Source organism: Meriones unguiculatus, chromosome X (assembly GCF_030254825.1).
Source record: "Meriones unguiculatus strain TT.TT164.6M chromosome X, Bangor_MerUng_6.1, whole genome shotgun sequence".
Taxonomy (NCBI): Eukaryota; Metazoa; Chordata; class Mammalia; order Rodentia; family Muridae; genus Meriones; species Meriones unguiculatus.
In genome coordinates this window covers 28,923,815-28,944,694 of record NC_083369.1, presented here as the reverse complement: position 1 = coordinate 28,944,694, position 20,880 = coordinate 28,923,815, and the positions used below count along the sequence as shown (strand labels likewise).

The 20,880-nt window shown below is 39.4% G+C and overlaps 1 protein-coding gene across 1 annotated transcript in view; it reads right to left on the bottom strand.

Moving 5' to 3' along the window:
* Window positions 1–20,880, bottom strand: part of LOC110543121 (transcription initiation factor TFIID subunit 1-like) — an 87,188-nt gene that overhangs the window by 32,579 nt on the left and 33,729 nt on the right. Inside the window, 5 exon segments of the mRNA XM_060375511.1 lie at window positions 1,815–1,904; window positions 3,642–3,709; window positions 14,739–14,823; window positions 14,910–14,999; window positions 16,311–16,583. Of these exon segments, the coding sequence (XP_060231494.1) occupies window positions 1,815–1,904; window positions 3,642–3,709; window positions 14,739–14,823; window positions 14,910–14,999; window positions 16,311–16,583 (606 nt within the window).

Below are 20,880 nucleotides of genomic sequence, written 5' to 3'. Positions count from 1 at the left end.
CAGTATTATGACAGATTATTGGTTTTTTTGATTTTTTTTTTTTTGTAGGTTTTTGAGACAGGGTTTCTCTATATAGCCTTGGTTGTCTAGACTTACTTTGTAGACCAGGCTGGTCTCAAATTCACAGAGATCGGCCTGCCTCTGCCTTCTTTCCAGGGTGCTGGGATCATTGGCATGAACCACCACACCTGGCTTGACAGAATAATCTTACATAGAAACTTTCTAATAATGTTTCGATTTTATATAGTAATGAGTAAGGGTGGTCACACATGGGGAATCTATCTTCCTTGAGTTAACAGGCAATGAGTTGGCCTATCTTAAAGTTTATACACATAGGTGAAGGGAATGATGAGAGTGTGAACTGAAAAGAATGAAGCAGTGCTATCCATACCATACTCTCCATAGGAACCTCACTAACTACACCAAAAGCAGCTATTGCTCAGGAAGGACAAAGTTTGATCTACCAATGGTCTGAGTTTATGACTATCCAAGACCTGAGAAAAGCACATACCACTTGGTGGTTATATTCTACTGGAGGAAGATGGCTAGTACCCAAGCTCTAACTTACCAGAAAGTACCTTGTGCAAACTGTAAGTCTATTAGCAAACAAGGCCTTCCTGGGTAACATCAATCACCCAATGTGCCCATACAACTCCAAGATCCTTTCCTTGTTCTCGACCTTAAAGAAGCATCTGAGGGTTCTTTATACCTGGCCCCTCAGTAACCTATGTTTTGGAATGAAGGAGAGAGAAAAGATAGATAGGGAAAGTGTATGAATGAGACACAGAGACAGCAAAAATCCAAGAGAGATCACGTATGCTGCACTGAAGTTCAGAGTGAAACCTGGTAGAATGAAAAATAATCCTATCAGAAATAGAAACATTCTGCATTAAAGTATTCAGTTAAATTTGAAAGAGCCTCTGAAAACTTTACAAAAACATCCTTCATACGAAAAAGGAAACAAATATTTCCTGGATGCCTGTTGTGTGGCATGCAAATTAACCCATTTAAGGTTGGAAAGAACATCTTACCAAAATGGGAATTGAAACGTTAAATTTCCCAATATCACAAAACTACTAGACAGTAGCAGAGGTAAGACTCATACCCAGACCTGTTTTACATCAAATCTCATGTCCTTTGCACGCCATCACTATGTCTTCAATATAGAAACCAAGGACCTGTTAATATTCCATTTAAAGTCTGTTCTTCAAATATGCCAACTTTCTAAGACTGTAATATAGAAGAAACACTCAAAAAGGGTCCATCAGACCAGAAAAAAACTAAAAGTTTCTTATTCAGCCTGCTTTCTAGTCTTCTAACAAATAAACTTAAAACAATCTCCATTTAGTATGAAAGTGAATTAATTCTGGAAATGGAGTGATGAGAGCTATGCTGACAGACTTCTAAAGTAATGGGCAATCAGCTATCTAGAAGACACAAGAACAATATGGCCCCATCTGTAGCTGAGCAGCCTACATTCTAGGGATGTCCTAGAACCCCAAAATTTACCAACAAAACAACTGGAGACCTAGAGGATGCCTCTGGCTATAGCAGTCAAGAATCTGGTGTTCTCACAGAGTATAAACAACCACCCAACTCATTCATCCCATAGTTGCCTCTTCTGGATTCAACAAGGCCACGGGGACCCAGGGTCCTCACTCACCTTAGCCCTTGAGAAGACAAGAAAGCACAAGAAAGGTATATGAAGAGGAAAGACAGAGAAGAACAGTATCTCAGTAAACATATCCTTGAACATGCTCCCAATTTCTCAAACCATAAGAAAATTGTAAGAAATTCCTAATCCTTTGGCTTACCTGAGGTGTATAAGGTCCTGGAGTCACTGGGTCCAGGCTTTCTAATTCTGCTTCCTCCAAAGCTGCTTCTTTAGCTGTACAAATATCTTTCTCAAGTTGAGTGAAATGTTCATCGTATTGAGAAACAAAAGTAATGAATTCATTCAATATTCAGGTACAGGGCATACAAAAATAAACAAAACACAGTCAAAAATCTGTCTTCGGGGCTGGAGAAATGGCTCAACGGTTAAGAGCACTTACTGCCCTTCCAGTGGCCCTGAGTTCAATTTCCCGCAATCATATGGTGGCCTATAACCAATAGTAATGGAATCTGATTCTCTCTTCTGGTGTACATGAAGATAGAACACTCCTATTCATAAAATATATGAATCAATAGATCTTTAAATAACCACTATCTTACACATGGTATGTACTCACTTATAAGCAGATTTTAGGCATATAGTACAGGATAACTGTACTACAATCCACAGACCCAAAAAAGTAACAAGGAGGGCACAGAGGAGGTTACTTTAATCTCACTAAGGGGAAGTAGAATAGACAGTGGAAGTGGATGAATGGGGAACTGGGTGGGAGATGGTGTGGGGAGGGTATAGAGAGTAGGGATTAAATGAGGGAAGAGCAGGGGCGGGAGGTGACAGGGCTGGGAGACAGAAGGGAAACCCAGGGTGGGCCATGTGTGAGACAAGTTGGAGACCTGCGACAGGGTGGGCTCCTGGGAGGATATGGGGGTGACTCTAGCTGAGACTCCAAGTAGTGAGGGTCATGGAGACTGAAGTGGCCACATTCTAGTCAGGCAGGAGCACACCAAACGACCCACAAAAGCTTTGACCCAACATTTATCCTGTCTACAAGATGTGTAGGAATAAAGAGGGAGCAGAGACAGGCAATGTCCAACCAATGACTGGCCCAACCTGAGGCCTACCTGATAGGTGAGAGCCAAACCCTGACACTATTAATGACACTCTGCTATGCTTGCAGAGAGTAGACTAACATAACTGTCCTCTGAGAAGCTCCACTTTGCAATGGAGAGAAACAAATACTGAGACTCACAGCCAAACATGGGGCAGAGCTCGGGGAGCCTTGTGGAAGTGTGGATGTAAGGCTAGAAGGACCCAGAGGGGATAAGAACTCCATAAGAAGACCAACTAACCCAAGACCACAGGGACTTACAGAGACTGAAGAACCAACTGAAGAGCATGCAGGTCTAAACCTAGGCCCCCTACATATAAGTAACTGATGGACAGCTTGATCATCATGGGGGTCCCCTAGCAGGTGGAGCAGGGGATATTTCTGACATGGACCCTGTTGCCTGCTCTTGGATCATTTCTCCCTATTGGGGTGCCTTGCCTAGCCTCAGTGGAAGAGGATGCACTTAGTCCTGATGAGACTTGAAATACTAGGGTGGACTGAAATGGGAGTGTGTGCTCCCCTTTTCTGAGACGAGGAAGGAAAAAAGGGAGAATAGGGTGGAGAGGAGTGGGAGAAGTGAGGGGCTGAGAATGGAATATAAAGTGAATAAATAAACTTTAAAAAAATATCCAAAAAAGTATAATGATAGGGTTCAAATAGATAACAGCAAAATACCCTGAGTGTTGAAAGTATGGTGTATGCACAGATAGAGTAAGAATATAGATAGAAAAAATATCGCTGTCTTGATAGTGTTTCTATTCTAGTAGCAGAACACAGCTGATAACCTAAACAAAGCAGAGATGGAAATGATGGAATGAGGGTAGAAAGTGGAATCTTATATTTGAAAGAAAACAGGGTAGTCAGGGAAAACTTCAAACTGAAGGACACAACAGAAAGGTTTCAGGAAGCTGCACCTACCTCGGTTAATGTCTGGTAACAAACGTTCACAATCTCCTGAGCAGTCTTTGTATATTGACTCTCAGGCCCTATGAAACAAGTAGAATGTCATTACCTTTATAAATTCAAGAAATTTACATTTCTATAACATTCTGATTTAAAACATTTATTATTTATTAAAATAATTATTAAGGATGATTTATTTATTTTTGAGACAGGGTTTCTCTGTGTAGCCCTGGCTGTCCTGGGACTAGCTATGTAGACCATATTGGCCTCAAACTCACAGAGATATGCCTGCCTCTGCAGTTTAAAATATTATCACCTGGCTAAATTTTTTTTTTGAGACAGGGTTTCTTTGTGTAGCCTTGGCTGTCCTGGACTCACTTTATAGACCACACTGGCCTTGAAATCATAGAGATCTACCTGCTTCTAACTCCCTGAGTGCTGGGATTAAAGGTATGTACCACCGCACCTGGCTGCTAATGTTTATTTCTATGTTGTGTATGTGGGTGTCTTGTCCATGTGTATTTCTGCACACCATATGCATGCCTGGTGTCCTAAGAGGCCAGAAAAGGCTGTTGAACTAGAGTTACAGTATGTGCTGGAAAGTCAACCTAGGTCCTCTGTAAGAGCAGCCAGTGTTATTAATCATTGAGACATCTCTCCAGTCTCATACATTGCAATTTAAAAACAAGAATTTTAGACTTTGTTACCCAATAGTATATTGTTATTTATGATTCAGAAAACCTATGTTATATCTTGAACTTAAAATTCTGCTTGAATTCATAAATAAAAATTGTCATTTGATTTTTGGGTTTTTTTCATTGTCTTTTTTTCTTTTTCTTTTCTTTTCTTTTCTTTCCTTTCTTCCTTCCTTCCCTCCCTCCCTTCCTTCCTTCCTTCCTTCCTTCCTTCCTTCCTTCCTTCCTTCCTTCCTTCCTTCCTTCCTTCCTTTTCTTTCCTTTCTCTCTCTCTTTATTTCTTCCCTTTCTCTCTCTCTCCCTCTGTCTCTCTCTTTCTCTCACTTTGCAGACTAGGCTGGTCTCCAACTCACAGAGATCAGACTGCCTCTTCCACCCAGAGTGATGGGATTACCAGGGTGTGCCAACGTGCCTGGCTTTCTTTTTCTTTTTCTTTTTTGAGGCAAGGTCTCACTATGTAGCTCTGGTTGTCCTGGAACTCATTACGTAGACCTGGCTGGCCTCAAATTCACAGAGATCTCACTGCCTTTGCCACCACACCTAGCTTTAATTGGAAAAACTTTTTAAAATATAAAATCAGACTAATTCTTACCCCAATTAACCAGCTTAAACAACTATCTTACTTCATTTATATTTCCATTTTCCTGACTCTTCTCTAATTATTTTGGATTCAAGATCTCATTGTGTGCTCTGGACTGGCTTCAAGCTCATGATCCCCTTGGTCTCCACCTCCTGAGTGCTGGGACTGTCAGCATGCACCACTCTATCTTCCTTTACACAATAGCTCTAAGCTTCCCTGGGATACATAAAGAGACCCTCCCTCAAATAAACAAACAAGAAAACGTATGTGAACTATAGTTGCAGGGTGATATGGAGTTGTGAATGGAGGCTCATCTATTAATGCAACTATTGTACCACTTTGAAGTAAGGATGCTGACAGTGGGAGTAGGGAGTGCACTGGAACTCTGTAGCTTGTATCAATTATGCTGTGGACCTAGAACTACTCTAAAATAGAAAGACTGCTTGAAAAATAACTACTACTTTTTAAGCCAGACTATATCATATATAAAATAATAATCTCTTAAACAAGATGTGTTGGCACATTTCTTTAATTCCAGTACTCTAGAGGTAGAGGCAGGTGGATCTATGTATATTCAAGGCTAGCGTGGCTTACATACTTCCATGCCAGTCAGGGCTATACAGTGATACACTGTCACAATGACAAATGAATGAATAAATAAATATTTCTTTAAGATAAATGAACATGTAGTTAATGTTAAAACCACAGGCCTGCACCACCATGCCCAGTTTTGTTTTCCTGGAGATTGAACCCAGAGCTTTATGCATGCTAGGCAAACCCTCTATCAACTAAGATATGTCTCCAGCTGCTATGTGCACTTTTCTAGGATATGTTTTATATATTCATGAAAACTTTAAAAACCTACTTAATGCACAACATTTACAACATGATTTCAGATAAGGACCCAATGGTTATATGTTTCTTAAAAATTAAAAGACAAGTTACTGCCAGGCATAGTGGCACATACCTTAATCCAAACACTTAGGAGGCAGAGGTAGGAAGATATATAGTGAATCCCAGGCCACCCAAAACTACATGGTGAGACCATGTCTAAAAAACCACAACAATTAAGATTTGGCAAAACAAAGGGTCAACATCTTCCAGGACACCAATGGCCTGGAACTGAGTAGCAGCTCCTCTTTTTATCTTTCATTTATTGTTTAGAGACAGGCTCTCCCTATGTAGCCCAGGCTGCCCTTGGAACTCACAGAGATCTGCCTGCCTTTTCCTCCTGAGCCCTGAGATTACAGGCATGCATGACCACACTGGGTGCCAGGTATGCACGTGGTGCAGAGAAAGACACGAGACCAAAACATTCATACACATAAAATAAACCCAGAGACAACAATTCCTTCTCAAGTAAAACATCTAGGTATATACTATCTGTTCTCTAAATATGTGAAATGGAGCCAGGCATGATACTGTATGTATGCCTGCATCTCAGTGCTGGGAAGGGAGGGTATGAACTCAAAGCTAACCTGGACTACAGTTAAATTTCAGTCTGGCATGTAAACCTTAGAGACCTTGTATCATATTTCTAAGATCCATGGGCTGGAGATGGCTCAGCAGTTAAGAATACTTTTTGCTCTTGAAGAGGACCTGAGTTCTGATCTAATCACCCACATTAGGTGACTCACAGACAACTGTTCTAAGAGATTCAATGTCCTCTTTTGGCCCCCGAGGGCACCCATATTAATTCTCTCTTTCTCTCTCTTTATCTCACACACACACACCACTACACAAATAAAAACATTCTATTTTATTTTTTCAGACAGTGTCTCTCTAAGCAGTCTTGTCTATCCTGAAATTTGTTATGTAGACCAGGCTGGCCTCCAACGCACAAAGATCCTCATATCTCTGCTTTCCAAGTCCCGGGATTAAAGGTATCCATCACCACACACAGCAAAATCTTTAGAAAAAAAAATCAGACAGAACTGGGGATATAGTTTGCTGGTGGAGTACTTTTCTGGCATGTGCAAGGCCCTAGTTCAACTTTCGCCACAGACACATAAAGACGCAAAATAAAAACTACACTGGGTGATGGTGGTGCATACCTTAAATCCCAGCACTTGGGCGGCAGGGGTAGGCAGACCTCTGAGTTTGAGGCCAGCCTGGCCTACAGAGAAAATTCTAGCACAGCCAGGGCTATAGAGAGAAACACCATCTCAAAAAACAAAACCAAACAAAATAACAACAACAAAAAAACCCCAATAATAATAGATGTATCCTTATGCCAGACACAAATAAACCAGGAAGAATCATCAAAATATTAAGGACACACATAATTAAGAACAGTGTAGTGGCCTTGCCCATTTATCTCAGTATTAGAGAGGCTGAAGCAGGAGGCCAGTACAACCTATAACAGCAAGATACTATCTCACCTACCTTCTTCCCCAACACCCACAATGAAACAGCTTGTTTCTGGATTTTTGTTCTCCTAGTTCTAATCGACCAGTAGCTTAATACTCAAAAAGCTGATGGAAAAGAGACTACAAAGGTCCTCAACAAGCCAGACATGGTGGCTCATGCCTGTAATTCTAGCACTTGGGAGGTTGAGGCAGGAGGAGTGTTACAAGTTCCTACCCAACCTATAGAGTGAGACTCCACCCACACCTCCACCACTGCCACTCCCGAGAAAGGGTTTTTCTGTGTAGCCCTGGCTATCCTGGAACTCACTCTGTAGACCAGGCTGGTTTCAAAGTCAGAGATCCGCCTGCCTCTGCCTCCAGAATGCTGGGATTAAAGGAGTGCAATGCCGCCACCACCATCTGTCTTAATAAAAATGTATTGCAGACCCAGAGAGATGGCTCAGTGGTAAAGAACATTTGTTCTGCAATCATGAAGACTAGAGTCAGATCCCAGCATATGCATAATAAGCTGAGTATCCAAACATCAGTAACAGCAGACCTGAGCAAAACAGAGACAGGATTGCTGGAGCTTGCTGGCTTCGTGCCTAACAAGACCAAGGTGCAAGTTCAAGAAGAGAACCTGCCTTAAAGGAATACGCAGAGAATGAGAGAAAAGGACACCCAATGCCTTCTAGTCTCTGTGCCTGCAAATAGGCACATAAATGAACACACACACACACACACACACACACACACACACACACACGCACACACTTTTAAGGGACAGAATTTATATCCAGACTTAGATTCATCAAGCTTTCATGTGATGGTTATGTAATGATATAGACAAATCAAGGTTGCACATAGGCTACAGGCCCCCTTAAATTGAGCTAATATAACACCAGTTTCTGTATACTGGTTCTTATGCCTACAAGGATTTTGTTTCTGTTGCTCTCCTTGTGGAACTCCTGTCCCCTTGAGGTCTATCTATCTTCCCCTTCTTTCATGAGATTCTCTGCATTCTGCCCAAAGTTTGACTATGAGTCTCAGCTTCTGCTTTGACACCTCGCTGTGTTAGAGTCTTTCAGAGGCCCTCTGTGCAAGGCTTCTGTCCTCTTCCCTGTTCCCTCCCTCTTCCAATGTACGTCCTATTTGCCTTTCTGAGTGCAGATTGATCATAATACCCAGGGTACCCCTTCTTGCTTAGCTTCTTTAGGTGTACAGATTTTAGTATATTTATCCTATATTATATGTCTAATATCCACTTATAAGTGAGTATATACCATGTGTGTCTTTCTGCTTCTGGGATACCTCACTCAGGATGATAGTTCAGAGGAATATCAAATGGGAGAGAAACACTTAAAGAAATGCTCAACCTCCTTAGTCACCAGGAAGATGCAAATCAGAACAACCCTGAGATTTCACCTTACACCCATCAGAATGGCTAAGATAAAAAACTCATGTGACAACACGTGTTGGAGAGGTTGTGGAGAAAGGGGAACCCTCCTCCACTGCTGGTGGGAATGTAAACTTGTACAACCACTTTAGAAATCAACCTGGCACTTTCTCACACAATTAGGAATAGTGCTTCCTCAAGATGTAGCTACAGCACTCCTAGGCATATATCCAAAATATGCACAGTATACAACAAGGGCTTTTGCTAAACCATGTTTGTAGCAGCTTTATTCATAATAGCCAGAATCTGGAAACAACCCAGATATTCCTCAACTGAGGAATGGATAGAGAAATTGTGGTACATCTACACAATGGAATACTACTCAGCAATTAAAAACAAGGAAATCATGAATTTTGCAGACAAATGGTGGGAACTAGAAAAGATCATCCTGAGTAAGGATTTTCATTTCTTGATAACAACATCTTTCCAACAAACAAACATACTTGGCAAAATTTTAAAAGAGGCTATTACGATTAAGGTTTGTTGCTTTTATAATTTGAGACAGGGTCCTAGATATAGTCCTTGCTGGCCTGGATCTTACTATGTAGATCAGGATTTACCTTGCCTTTTTCTTTTAAACCTTTCAAATGAACTATCTCAATACTTTTCTCATCTCAAATCTCTAGAATTACAAAAATAGTAATGTGTAGGCTCCAAAATACTTTTTCTGATTGATTTTCTTGAGACAGGGTCTTTATCATATTGTCCAGGTTGGTCCCAAACTCCAAAGTATTTTAGTAGCTAGGACTACAGGCATGCAACATTATGCCTTGCTTTAAATATTATCTTTCTGATACAGGGTTTCTCTGTGTAGCCCTGGATGTCCTAGGACTTTGATCTGTTGATCAGGCTGACCTTGAACTCACAGAGATCCTCCTGCCTCTGCCTCCCAAGTGCTGGGATTAAAGGCATGTGCCACCACTGCCCAGCTATATATTCATGTTTAAGCACTTAGTGTAAGGCAGGTACAGCGATCTACATAGGAAATTCCTCCTAGCCAGGTACAGTGATCTACAAAGGAAATTCCAGGTAGCCATGAATATACAGTGAGACAGAATATCACCATGTAACTCGAGCTGCCCTGGCCTGGAACTCAGCATTATGCTGGCCCCAAACTCTCAGAGATCCTCCTGCCTCTACTCATAGTGTGCTGGGATTAAGGTATATTGCCACTATGCCCAGCCCAAACTTCAATTTTCAATAAAGCTTACAGTGCTACAAAAGTGTAGGTAAAGGAACCACTGATAAAGAATGACAAGGAACACTATGCTCAACATTCAATTCAATCAATAATGAAACACTAATTGCTAACCAACTCCCCAGACTTGACTTTAGTAGCTCTCTTATACTTGAAATGGATATTTCTTCCTCCACATTCTATAGCATCACCTCACTTTCCAAGTACTGTGCCTTCATCTTTGGCACTTTTGATCTTTCTTTCTAATATTTATTTTATGAAGTTGGAGAAGTGGCTCAATGATGAAGAGCATTGGCTTCTCTGGCAGAGGACCTGCATCCACATGGCAGCTCATAACTATCTCTCTCCAGTCTTAGAGAATCTGATGTCCTCTTCTGGCTTTTGTAGAGAATGCATGTACATGGTACACAGACATGTAGTTATGATTTTTTAAAAAAGAATATTTTGAGCAGGTGGTTGGAGACATAAATCTTTGTGTAAAATAGAGTGTCATCAAGAAAGAGATGATAGAAGCCCAGTGGTGGTGGTCATGGCACACACCTTTAATGCCAGCACTTGGGAGACACAGGCAGAAGGGTCTCTGTGAATTCCAGGTCAGCCTGCTCTACAGAGATAGTTCCAGGGCAACCAGGGCTATTCACAGAGAAACCCTGTCAGGAAAAGTGAAGATAGGTAGGGGCTAGAGAAGTGGCTCAATGGTTAAGAGCACCTGACTGCTCTTCCAGATGGACCCAGTTCAATTCCCAGCACCTGCATGGCAGCTTACAACTGTCTGAAGCTCCAGGATCCAACACTCTTTTCCTTTTTAAAAGACTTTTTTCTACTTTATTTATTCATTTGATGCATATGAGTGCTCTGTTTTCATGCACACCAGAAGAGGGAATCAGATTTCATTACAGATGGTTGTGAGCCACCGTATGAGTGCTGGGAATTGAATTGAAGACCTCTGGAAGAGCAGCCAGTTCTCTTAACCATTGAGCTATCTCTCCAGCCTGGATCCATCACTCTTACACAGATATACATGCAGGCAAAACATCAACACACATAAAATAAAATAATATAAATTAGTAAAAACAAAGTTGAAGTATATGAATAAGAATATTCAGCAAAGGAATCTGAAAAGGCTTAAGGCGGAGGACAGTTGTCATCAGAATAGTTTCAGGGAAATGACTAACTCTTGGAACAAGATCAAGATAGAGACTGCAAACTACTTACTGTCTAGGGCAATTATGTGACCTTGTCCACATAGTGGATCTACTTGGCATAGCAGAGGCTATACTGCAATAAAAAGCTGGGTGCAGTGGCATATGAATCTACAATCCTAGAACTGAGGAAGCTGAGGGAGGATGATGACCAAGTCTGAGGCTACCCTGAGCAACATAGCAAGACCATCCCCAAAACAAAACAAAAGAAAAAGCTCTAAGAAAGTGAAACATGAATGGGAAATGAAAGCATGGGAGAAATAGTACATATTCAAAGAAATATGAGTATCAAGAGAGAATGAAAATTTGAAATTTTATGGAAATAGTCTTGTATATAATGTGGTATTATGAATAAAGGACATAAAATCAAATGGAAAATTAAAATAAGAGTGTGTAACCACTGACTCAGCTATTGGGGAGCTGAGGCAGAAGGATCATTCAAGTCAAGAGTTGCAGGCCAGTCTGGGCAATACAGTAAAATCCTCACCTTATCTCAAAAAAATAGTTTTAAAATGTAAGTCCCAAAATAAAAATCACTGCAAAATTTCATGTCAAATAGTTCATACCTCCATCCTACCTAGACATATCCTAGGTTATAATCTCCAGCATTTTTGGATATTTTGATATTTGCTTTTGAGACAGGGTCTCACTGTGTAATCCTGGCTGGCCTGGAACTCTATGTAGAACTCAAAGAGACCTGTAATCTGATTGTCTGCAATACCTCAATGCTACAAATAAAGGTGAGAGTCATCATACATGGCCCACAAGGCTTTCTTTAATGAAACAGTTTGACTCTAATGTCCCACTTAAAAACAAAGAAACAAACACACACACAGAAGTAGTATATGAAGGAGTCAACTCTGGTCCAATTATAAAGGTATCAATTCTGCTTTATCTGTAGTCAGCCCCAACATTCATTCTTATTGTTTCTTTTTGTTTGGTTTTACCTTTTTGAGACATGGTTTCTCCGTGTAGCCCTGGTGTCCTGGAACTAGCTCTTAGACAAGACTGACCTCAAATTTACAAAGATCTGCTTGCCTCTCCCTTCCAAGTGTTGAGATTAAAGGCATACGCCACCACCGCTTGACTTTCTTTTTTGTTTTGTTTTGTTTTTATTTTTGAGACAGGGTATCTCTTTGGAGCCCTGGCTATCCTGGAATTTACCATGTAGACCAGGCTACCCTTGAATTCACAAGGATATGCCTGCCACTGCTTTCTGAGTACTAGGATTACAGACGTGTGCAACCATGCCAGGCCTTCTTGCAGTTTCTTAGCTGTTCAGGTAGTTAGGTTTTGTCTTTTTCTTTCTTTCCTTCCTCTTTCTTCCTTCCTTCCTGATTTATTTATTTATTTATTATGTATACAAAATTGCCTGCATGTACATCTGCACGCCAGAAGAGGGCACCAAATCTCATTATAGATGGTTGGGAGCCACCATGTGGTTGCTGGGAATTGAACTCTGGACCTCTGGAAGAGCAGCCAGTGCTCTTAACCTCTGGGCCATCTCTCCAGTCTGTTTTGTTTGTTTTTCAACATGGTTATTGTTAAGAGTTTCTTTACTGATCTCCAAATCTTATTCAGCTCCACTTCATTTACTTGGATAACTTCCTAAATAGTGTTTATTAAAACTGTGTATCCGTCTCCCCTCCAACTAGTTTATTGTTATTCTTAGGCCTTTCAACTTGGGTCTTACCCACACTGTCTCATTTTATAAACAAACGTAGCCACCACTCTATACTCAAGCCAAACTTACTTATATGTCCTCATCTAAAGCATTTCTGTGTATTTTTGCATTTGGCTCTCTATCTGGAACTTCATCATCCTTCTCCTCTTGACTATCTGTTCAGCATAGTAAGTGCTCCATAACTAGCCGTGATGGTCAATACCCCTTAGACTCAGGTCAAAAATAAGTTCTTGAGGCTGGAAAGTTGATTCAAATGGCGAAGAGCATCTGCTGCTCTTGGAGAAGTCCTGAGTTCTGTTCCCAGCACCCATGTTAAGCAGCGCACAACCACCTATAACTCCAGCACCAAGGGAGTTGATGCTCCTCTCTGGCCTCCACAGGGGCTTACATATACATACCCCCACATTTACATTATTAAAATATAAATGTTTAAAGATGTTTTAAAAATTATTTTCAAGACACAGTTTCCCTGCATAACACAGGCCTGGTTGTCCTAGACTCACTTTGTAGACCAGGTTGGCCTTGAACTCACAGAGATCTACCTGCCCCTGCCACCACGGCATGTGTTACCATGCCCAGCCCTAAAACAGGTTTTTTAATTACAATAAATTTTTGGGTGGAATGTGATTTTGCATGTGTCTTTAATCCTAGCAGAGGCAGAGAATGCAGAGAGGCAGTGGCAGAGGCAGAGGCAGAGGCAGAGGCAGAGGCAGAGGCAGAGGCAGAGGCAGAGGCAGGTGGGGCTTTGTGGTCTCTACATAGTGAGTTCCAGGCCAGCCAGAGCTACCTAGTGAGACTGTCTTTCTTTCTCTCTCTCTCTCTTTTTTAACTGAGCCATGCTTGATGCTACACAAACTTGAAAAGTGGAAGCAGGAAGATGAATACAGGGTCATCCTCAAGTCTACATCAGGTTCAAGGTCAGCCTGGGATATATGAGACCATGACTCAAAAACAAAAACTTTTATTGTTTCTGTGTTTTTATTTATTTTTATTTTATTTTTTTCTGAGACAGGGTTTCTGTGTAGCCTTGGCTGTCCTAGACTCACTTTGTAGACCAGGCTGTTCTCAAACTCACAGAGATCTGCCTGCCTCTCCCTCCCCAAGTGCTGGGATTACAGACTTGCACCACCACACCTGGCTAACAAAAACTTTTAACTTTTACTACTTATGAAGCCTTTCCTAGCCCTAAGATTAAAGTATTGTTTTCTCTCTAATGCACTTTGTATATCCTTCTATTATAGCCCTTGACAAGCTATCAAATGAAGTATGAAGTACTTAAACACAGAGACCATCCTTCCTATCAGAAGATTAAGCAGCTAGCAAAGAGTTTAGCACATATTATTGCATCAGTTTAGGTGCTGAGCAAAATTCCATACACCAATGTTTGCCATGGTCTATAGCCAGCTACACAGTTCAGCCTCAGTTCCATGTAGGGTTGGGATGTAACTTCTCTAATCTTACAGAAACACAATGATGTCTAAAAGGACAAGAAACATCCACTTGAGTTTTATCAATGCCTCATTTTCCTATGCTTTCTACAATTCCTAAAGGAAGCATAGATTGATTTCCATGATTAAAAGCTTAATAGTGATTCTTACAACACACACACACTAAAATATGTGCCTACTTTAAAAAAGCAATAACTGAACTGAGAGCAGATTCAATGGATCAGCGCCAAACCTGACAACCTAGGTTCAGTCCCCGGAACCCACATAGTGGAAACAGAGAACCAACTCTCTGTTAGTTGTCCTCTAACTTCTAAAAGCATACCTGAACAGCATTCCCACCCTTGCAACAAAAAGATAAATGTAAACACAGAATTTATGAAGTAAAGTTAGTTACTTGATTTAGCTATCGCTACTCAAAGCTGCTTAAGCCTTAAAATGTTAATAATGCAAATTAATACTGGATAGTTAAGACTAATGAAAGAGAAATAAATTAATACCCACCATTGTACTTAACACTGTTGGCCAGAATCAGGTTTACATCATCTAGAAAGCTCTGTCGACTCTGGTACTTGTGCTTGAAGATATTCTATAATAAAAAAAAACAATCAGGTACTTGGCTATCTATACATAAGCATTGATTATTAAAAGGCATTGATTATAAAGATCACTTACCTTACGTATAGTCTCCAAGTCCACTGGACTGACAATCACTTTGTAATAATCTTGAACAAATGTATTAACTGGGTGATGGAATGGCCAAGACTAGTAAAAAGAAAGCATGGAAAGTCAAATGAAAACCATTACTTATACCAGAAAGTCCCAATTTTCATTGAGTTACAAATATTGATGCTAAAAACTATAGACTCATTCCACAGAAATACATATCCACACAGAGAATTGTCTGCCATTTAAAGAGCTCATTAAGGATTATTACAGCCTGATAAAGTAAGACTCCATCCTCTAAACTTACAAATAAAGTCTTTTTTGTTTGTGTGTTAAAGACTAAGTTTTGCAAAAATAGAATAAAATTCCTTATTCTGTTATTCCACCTAGGAATTTTACAACAGCACTGTAGACAGAACACTATGACTATATGCAACAGAAAATTTAATTCAGAATTTCTGGGGGGACCAGTATCGCAAAATAGCCAAAAGAACCAGTAGGATAGATGATAGTCTTGCCATAAAACTTGAAGAAAAGAAAACAAAAAGGACAACAAACATTGAGTAATTACCAAAGTGTTGTCTGTGAACAGGCAAGATGCCCTAGTGAGTAGAGATGCTAACCAAGAAGCCCAGTGACCTGAATTTAATTGCCAGAAGCCAGAGGATAGAAGGGAGGCCGAAATCCCCAAGGTTTTTTGTTTTTTTATTTCTTTGTTTGAAATATTTTAATTTATTTATGTGTATGAATCGTCTATCTGCATGTGCACCTATATGCCAGCAGAGGGCATTAGATTTCAATATAGATGGTTGGGAGTCACCATGTTGTTGCTTGGAATTGAACTCAGGACCTCTGGAAAAGTATTCAAGTGCTCTTAACCACTGAGCCATCTCTCTAGCCCCTGACTGTTCCTTTTTAAAGACAAGGCCTTACTGTGTAGGTACCCACTTTCTGCCTCCCAAGTACTGGGATGAAAGGTTTTATCACCACACCTAACCAAGTTGTTCTGACCACACACACCACGCAGCCATACTCCCCCATGTGCATACATAAATAAATGTAATAAAAAATGTTGGAAATGTTATTTGTATAGGAGCATTTCTACATCAAGAACATACTATTAGTTGACAGCTTCTCCCTCCCAGGCTATTCAAGAGAATGTAAATACAAATACTGACAAAAGGAAGTAAGAATCTCTTAATATTCAAAGACACTTGGCATCTTTGCTTTCAATGTTAATGAATTCATACAGCAAAAGGTTGATATTTAAAACTACACACCAGTTCCTATGACATACACTATTATAGAGAATCTGTTAATGCCTTAATCTATATACTTAACCCTTAATCTATATACTTCTTTCTGTCCCTTAGGACTATCTGTACAATATTTGGCATGAAATTTACTTACATCTGGAACTGCCACCATGTTCTGAGTGAGAATGTTATCCAGAATAAAAGAAAATACTACTTGGTCATCATCATCAAGCAAAGGGTTGATAGCTTTCTCTAAACGTGCCAACTTATCCTCTTTCTGAAATGAAACAAAGCAAAATGAAGGCAGTTTTCCTAAAGTGTTATCACCAAAAAAAGCTAAATATAGTTTAAAGTCCAGATAGTTGTGTATGACTTCAGCCCATAAAAATTTACTTTTGAATTTTCTACTATTCAATTTTAGGCCAATCTAGATAAATGATACTTTAGCTAAAGAATCACAAACAGATATGTCAGAAAATACAGTATTCTACATTCTTTTCTTGTATAATAACAAGAATAGAAAGCCCAAGACATCTCTAGTTTAGTAACAATAAGAATTATCTTTGGCAAATTTGGCTTTTATAACATTGTCTTCTCTACAAAATGAATACTGAGACTACAGAACATTACTATTACTTAATGGCTCTTTTTGTTTGCATTTCTAATAGAGCATGTATCTGATTAATTCCAGGCTGCCTTTACATTCAGTATATAAACCCAGCTTGATCAGTGACTTATATAAAGAAACTTCTTTTTAAAAGGTTTATTTATTTATTATGTATACAGTGTTCTGCCTGCACACCAGAAGAGGGCACCAGATCTCACTATAGATGGTTACAAGCCACCATGTGGTTACTGGGAATTGAATTCAGGACCTTTAGAAGAACAGCTCATGTTCTTAAATTGTGAGCCATCTCTCCAGTTCTATGTAAGGAAACTTAATCCAATAATTTCATTTTAGTCTATATACTATGAAAACTTCTGTATTCTCATTGCCTGTATCTTCAATCCTTAGTCTCAGTAGCCTCTCTCTCTCTCTCTCTCTCTCTCTCTCTCTCTCTCTCTCTCTCTTCTCTTTTAAAGACAGGGTCTCCTAAGTCACAGGCTAACCTTGAACTTGAAATGTTGGCACAGATTACCTTGGATTTCTGAATCTCCACCTCCACTGTGTACCAATACTGAATTTCCATACTGGATACAGGACTTTAGCCTTCTAACAGACACAAAGAGAAATCTAAATGGGAGAGGGTGTTTTGTTAATTTTGAGACAGGGTCTCAATGTGTAGCCCAGGCTGGCCCAGAACTTGTGTTCACCCTGCCTCTGACTCTCAAGTGCTACAATTACAGGTATGTATTACAATGCTCAGCTAACTGTGGCTTAAACATGAAATTTATGTCAACCAAGTTGAGAAAGTTTTCCATGTTTATCAGTCATGTTTTCTTTGGTGAAATATCTATGTCAATATCAAGTTTAGTTATTACCTGGAGTTTACAAACCTAGAAGGGTCCACGACCTTCTCTGGTAAGAACAGGGGTTTATAGAGAGCCTGAGGATGTAACTTAGTGGTAAAGTACTTACGTACTGAGGCAAGACCCTGGTTCAGTTTCTAACACACAGAGAAAGAAAACAAACAAACCAAAAACAGCCCAAAACATTATCCTTTAACTTTTTTAGATTACTTTTTAAAAATTAAACTGTCCCTAGGCCTGGTAGCTCAGACAGACCTATAATCCTAGAACTCAGGAAGCTGAGGGGGGAAGGAGCATCATGAATTTAAGGCCAACTATTAGACACAGTGAGTTCCATGCCGGCCTAAGCTAGATTAGGCAGTAGCTCAAAAAAAATTTTTTTTAATATGCTTTTCTGGTATAGCAATGAACTGTAATGTAAGCAACAGGAGATCTCCGGGGAAATAATTTTCCATCATCCTTCCTAAAGTGACTAGCTTCTAGATCTTAATCCTGCACAATTCCAGAGAAAGTAATTTTCCTCATTGGACTTGGCTTTCCCATTTACAGAAGATAGTGTCTATATAATATCTATATCTCTACCCTCAAATACACCAGAGATTTGTCATTCCCTCAGATACTGTTCTTTCTATTAAATATTCTAGTTCTTAAACTCCACTATTCTTCCCCTTCATATACCACAGCATTTCTCATTTTTTAAAATTTTCTTACTTTGATTTTTTGAGTCAAAGTCCCATGTACCTTAGGCTGATTTTAAACTCCATAAGTACCTGAGGATAATTTTAAGCTACCAATCCTCCTATCTCCAATTCCCAAGTGGTAGGATTATAGGTGCATATCACTATGCCCACTACTTTGTCTTATCTTTAATTCTTACCTCTTTGAGTTTTTTCATCACAGAGATGCAGCATGGATTGAGAAATCAGAGTCAGTGAGTGTTTTGGCCCTACCGACGGATAAGAAATGACCATTATAAATGGCAGCTCAAAGGTGCCACATGTTTCCAACACTTAACACATTTACTAAAGGACCCAAAAATGTACCAGGCACCAGCCTAGAAACTAAGTTAGGTAGACATACCAGTCTTTCCCTTTTTTATTTATCAACAGATACAAGAAGATTGACATAATCCATTGTATCTTATCTTATCAAACCACCATGGCCTAAAACTAGACCTCAACAACAACAACAGATATAACAAAAAGCCTACACATATATGGAAACTAAACAACTCTCTACTGAATGACAGCTGGGTCAGGGAAGAAATAAAAAAAAAAGAAATTGGAGACTTCCTAAAATTGAATGAAAATGAAGGCGTAACTTACCCAAATTTATGGGACACAATGAAAACGGTGCTAAGAGGAAAGCTCATAGCACTAACTGCCTTCAGAAAGAAGTTTGAGACATATCAGAGGTGCAACTAACAGCACACTTAAAAGCCCAAGAAAAACAAGCAGAAACACCCAAGAGGAGTAGACCATTCAATATAATCAAACTCAGGGCTCTAATCAATAAATTAGAAAGAAATAAAACAATTCAAAGAATCAATGAAACCAAGAGCTGGTTCTTTGAGAAAAATCAACAAGATAGACAAACCCTTATCCAAACTAACTAAAAGGCAGAGAGAAACTATCCAAATCAGCAAAATCAGAAATGAAAAGGTGGATATAACAGACATAATAGACACTATAAAGAATCATTAGGTCTTACTTCAAAAGCGTATACGCAACAAAATTTGAAAATCTAAATTAAGCAGACACTTTTCTTGATAGATTTCATTTACCAAAGCTAAACCAAGATCAGTTAAATAGATTAACAGTCCTGTATCCCCCAAGGAAATAGATGTTATCAAAGTCTCCCTGTCAAAAAACAAACTAAAACAAAACAAAAAACCAAACAAACAAAACCCAGGGCCTGATGGATTCAGCACAGAATTGCACCAGACCATTAAAGATGAGCTGATGCCAACACTTCAAAATATTACACAAAACTGAAACAGAAGGAACATAACAAAACTCATTCTATGAAGCTACAGTCACCTTGATACCTAAACCACACAAAGACCCAACAAAAAAGGAGAATTTCAGACCTATCCTCTTATGAGCATTGATGCAAAAATACTCAATAAAATACTCACAAACTGAATACAAGAACACATCAAAGATATCATCCACCATGACCAAGTAGGTTTCATCCCAGGTATGCAGGGGTGGTTCAATATATAGAAATCCATGAGTATAATCCACCACATAAACAAGCAGAAGAAAAAAAAATCCCATATGATCATCTTAAGTGCAGAAAAAGAATTTGACAAAATCCAACACACATTCTGGAGAGATCAGGGATACAAGGCACATACCTAAACATAGTAAAGGCAATATACAGCAAGCCTATAGCCAACAACAAACTAAATGGAGAGAAACTTAAATCAATCCCACTGAAATCAGGGATAAGGCAAGGCTACCCACTCTCTCCATATCTCTTCAACATAGTACTTGAAGTTCGAGCTAGAGCAATAAGACAACTAAAGGAGATCAAGGGAATACAAATCGGAAAGGAAGAAGTCAAAGTTTCACTATTCGCAGATAATATGATAATATACATGAGTGACCTCAAAAATTCTACTAGAGAACCCCTTCAGCTAATAAACGCCTCCAGCAAAGTGGCTGGATAGAAAATAACACAAAAATATCATATACCTCCTATATATGACAAAAGGGATTAGAAAGAAATTAAGGAAACAACATCCTTCACAATAGCCACTAATAACATAAAGTATCTTGGTGTGATTCTAACCAAGCATGTAAAAGCCCTGTATAAAAAAACAAAACAAAACAAAACAAAACAAAAACTTCAGGTCTCTGAAGAAAGAAATCGAGGAAGATACCAGAAGGTGGAAAGATATCCCATTCTCATGGATCAGTAGGATTAACATGGTGAAAATGACCATCCTGCCATCTACAGATTCAATGCAATCTCCATCAAAATAACAACACAATTCTTTAGAGAACTTGAAAGAACAATTCTCAACTTCATATGGGAAAACAACAACGACAGAAAAATGCTAAAACAAACCTATACAATAATCTACAAAAAACAAACCTATACAATAATCTACAAAGATCTTCTGGAGGTATCTCCATCCCTGATTTCAAACTGTACTATAGAGCATCATTAATAAAAACTGCATGGTACTGGCATAGAAAGAGAATGGTGGATCAATAGAATTGAACAGAAGACCCAGAAATAAACCC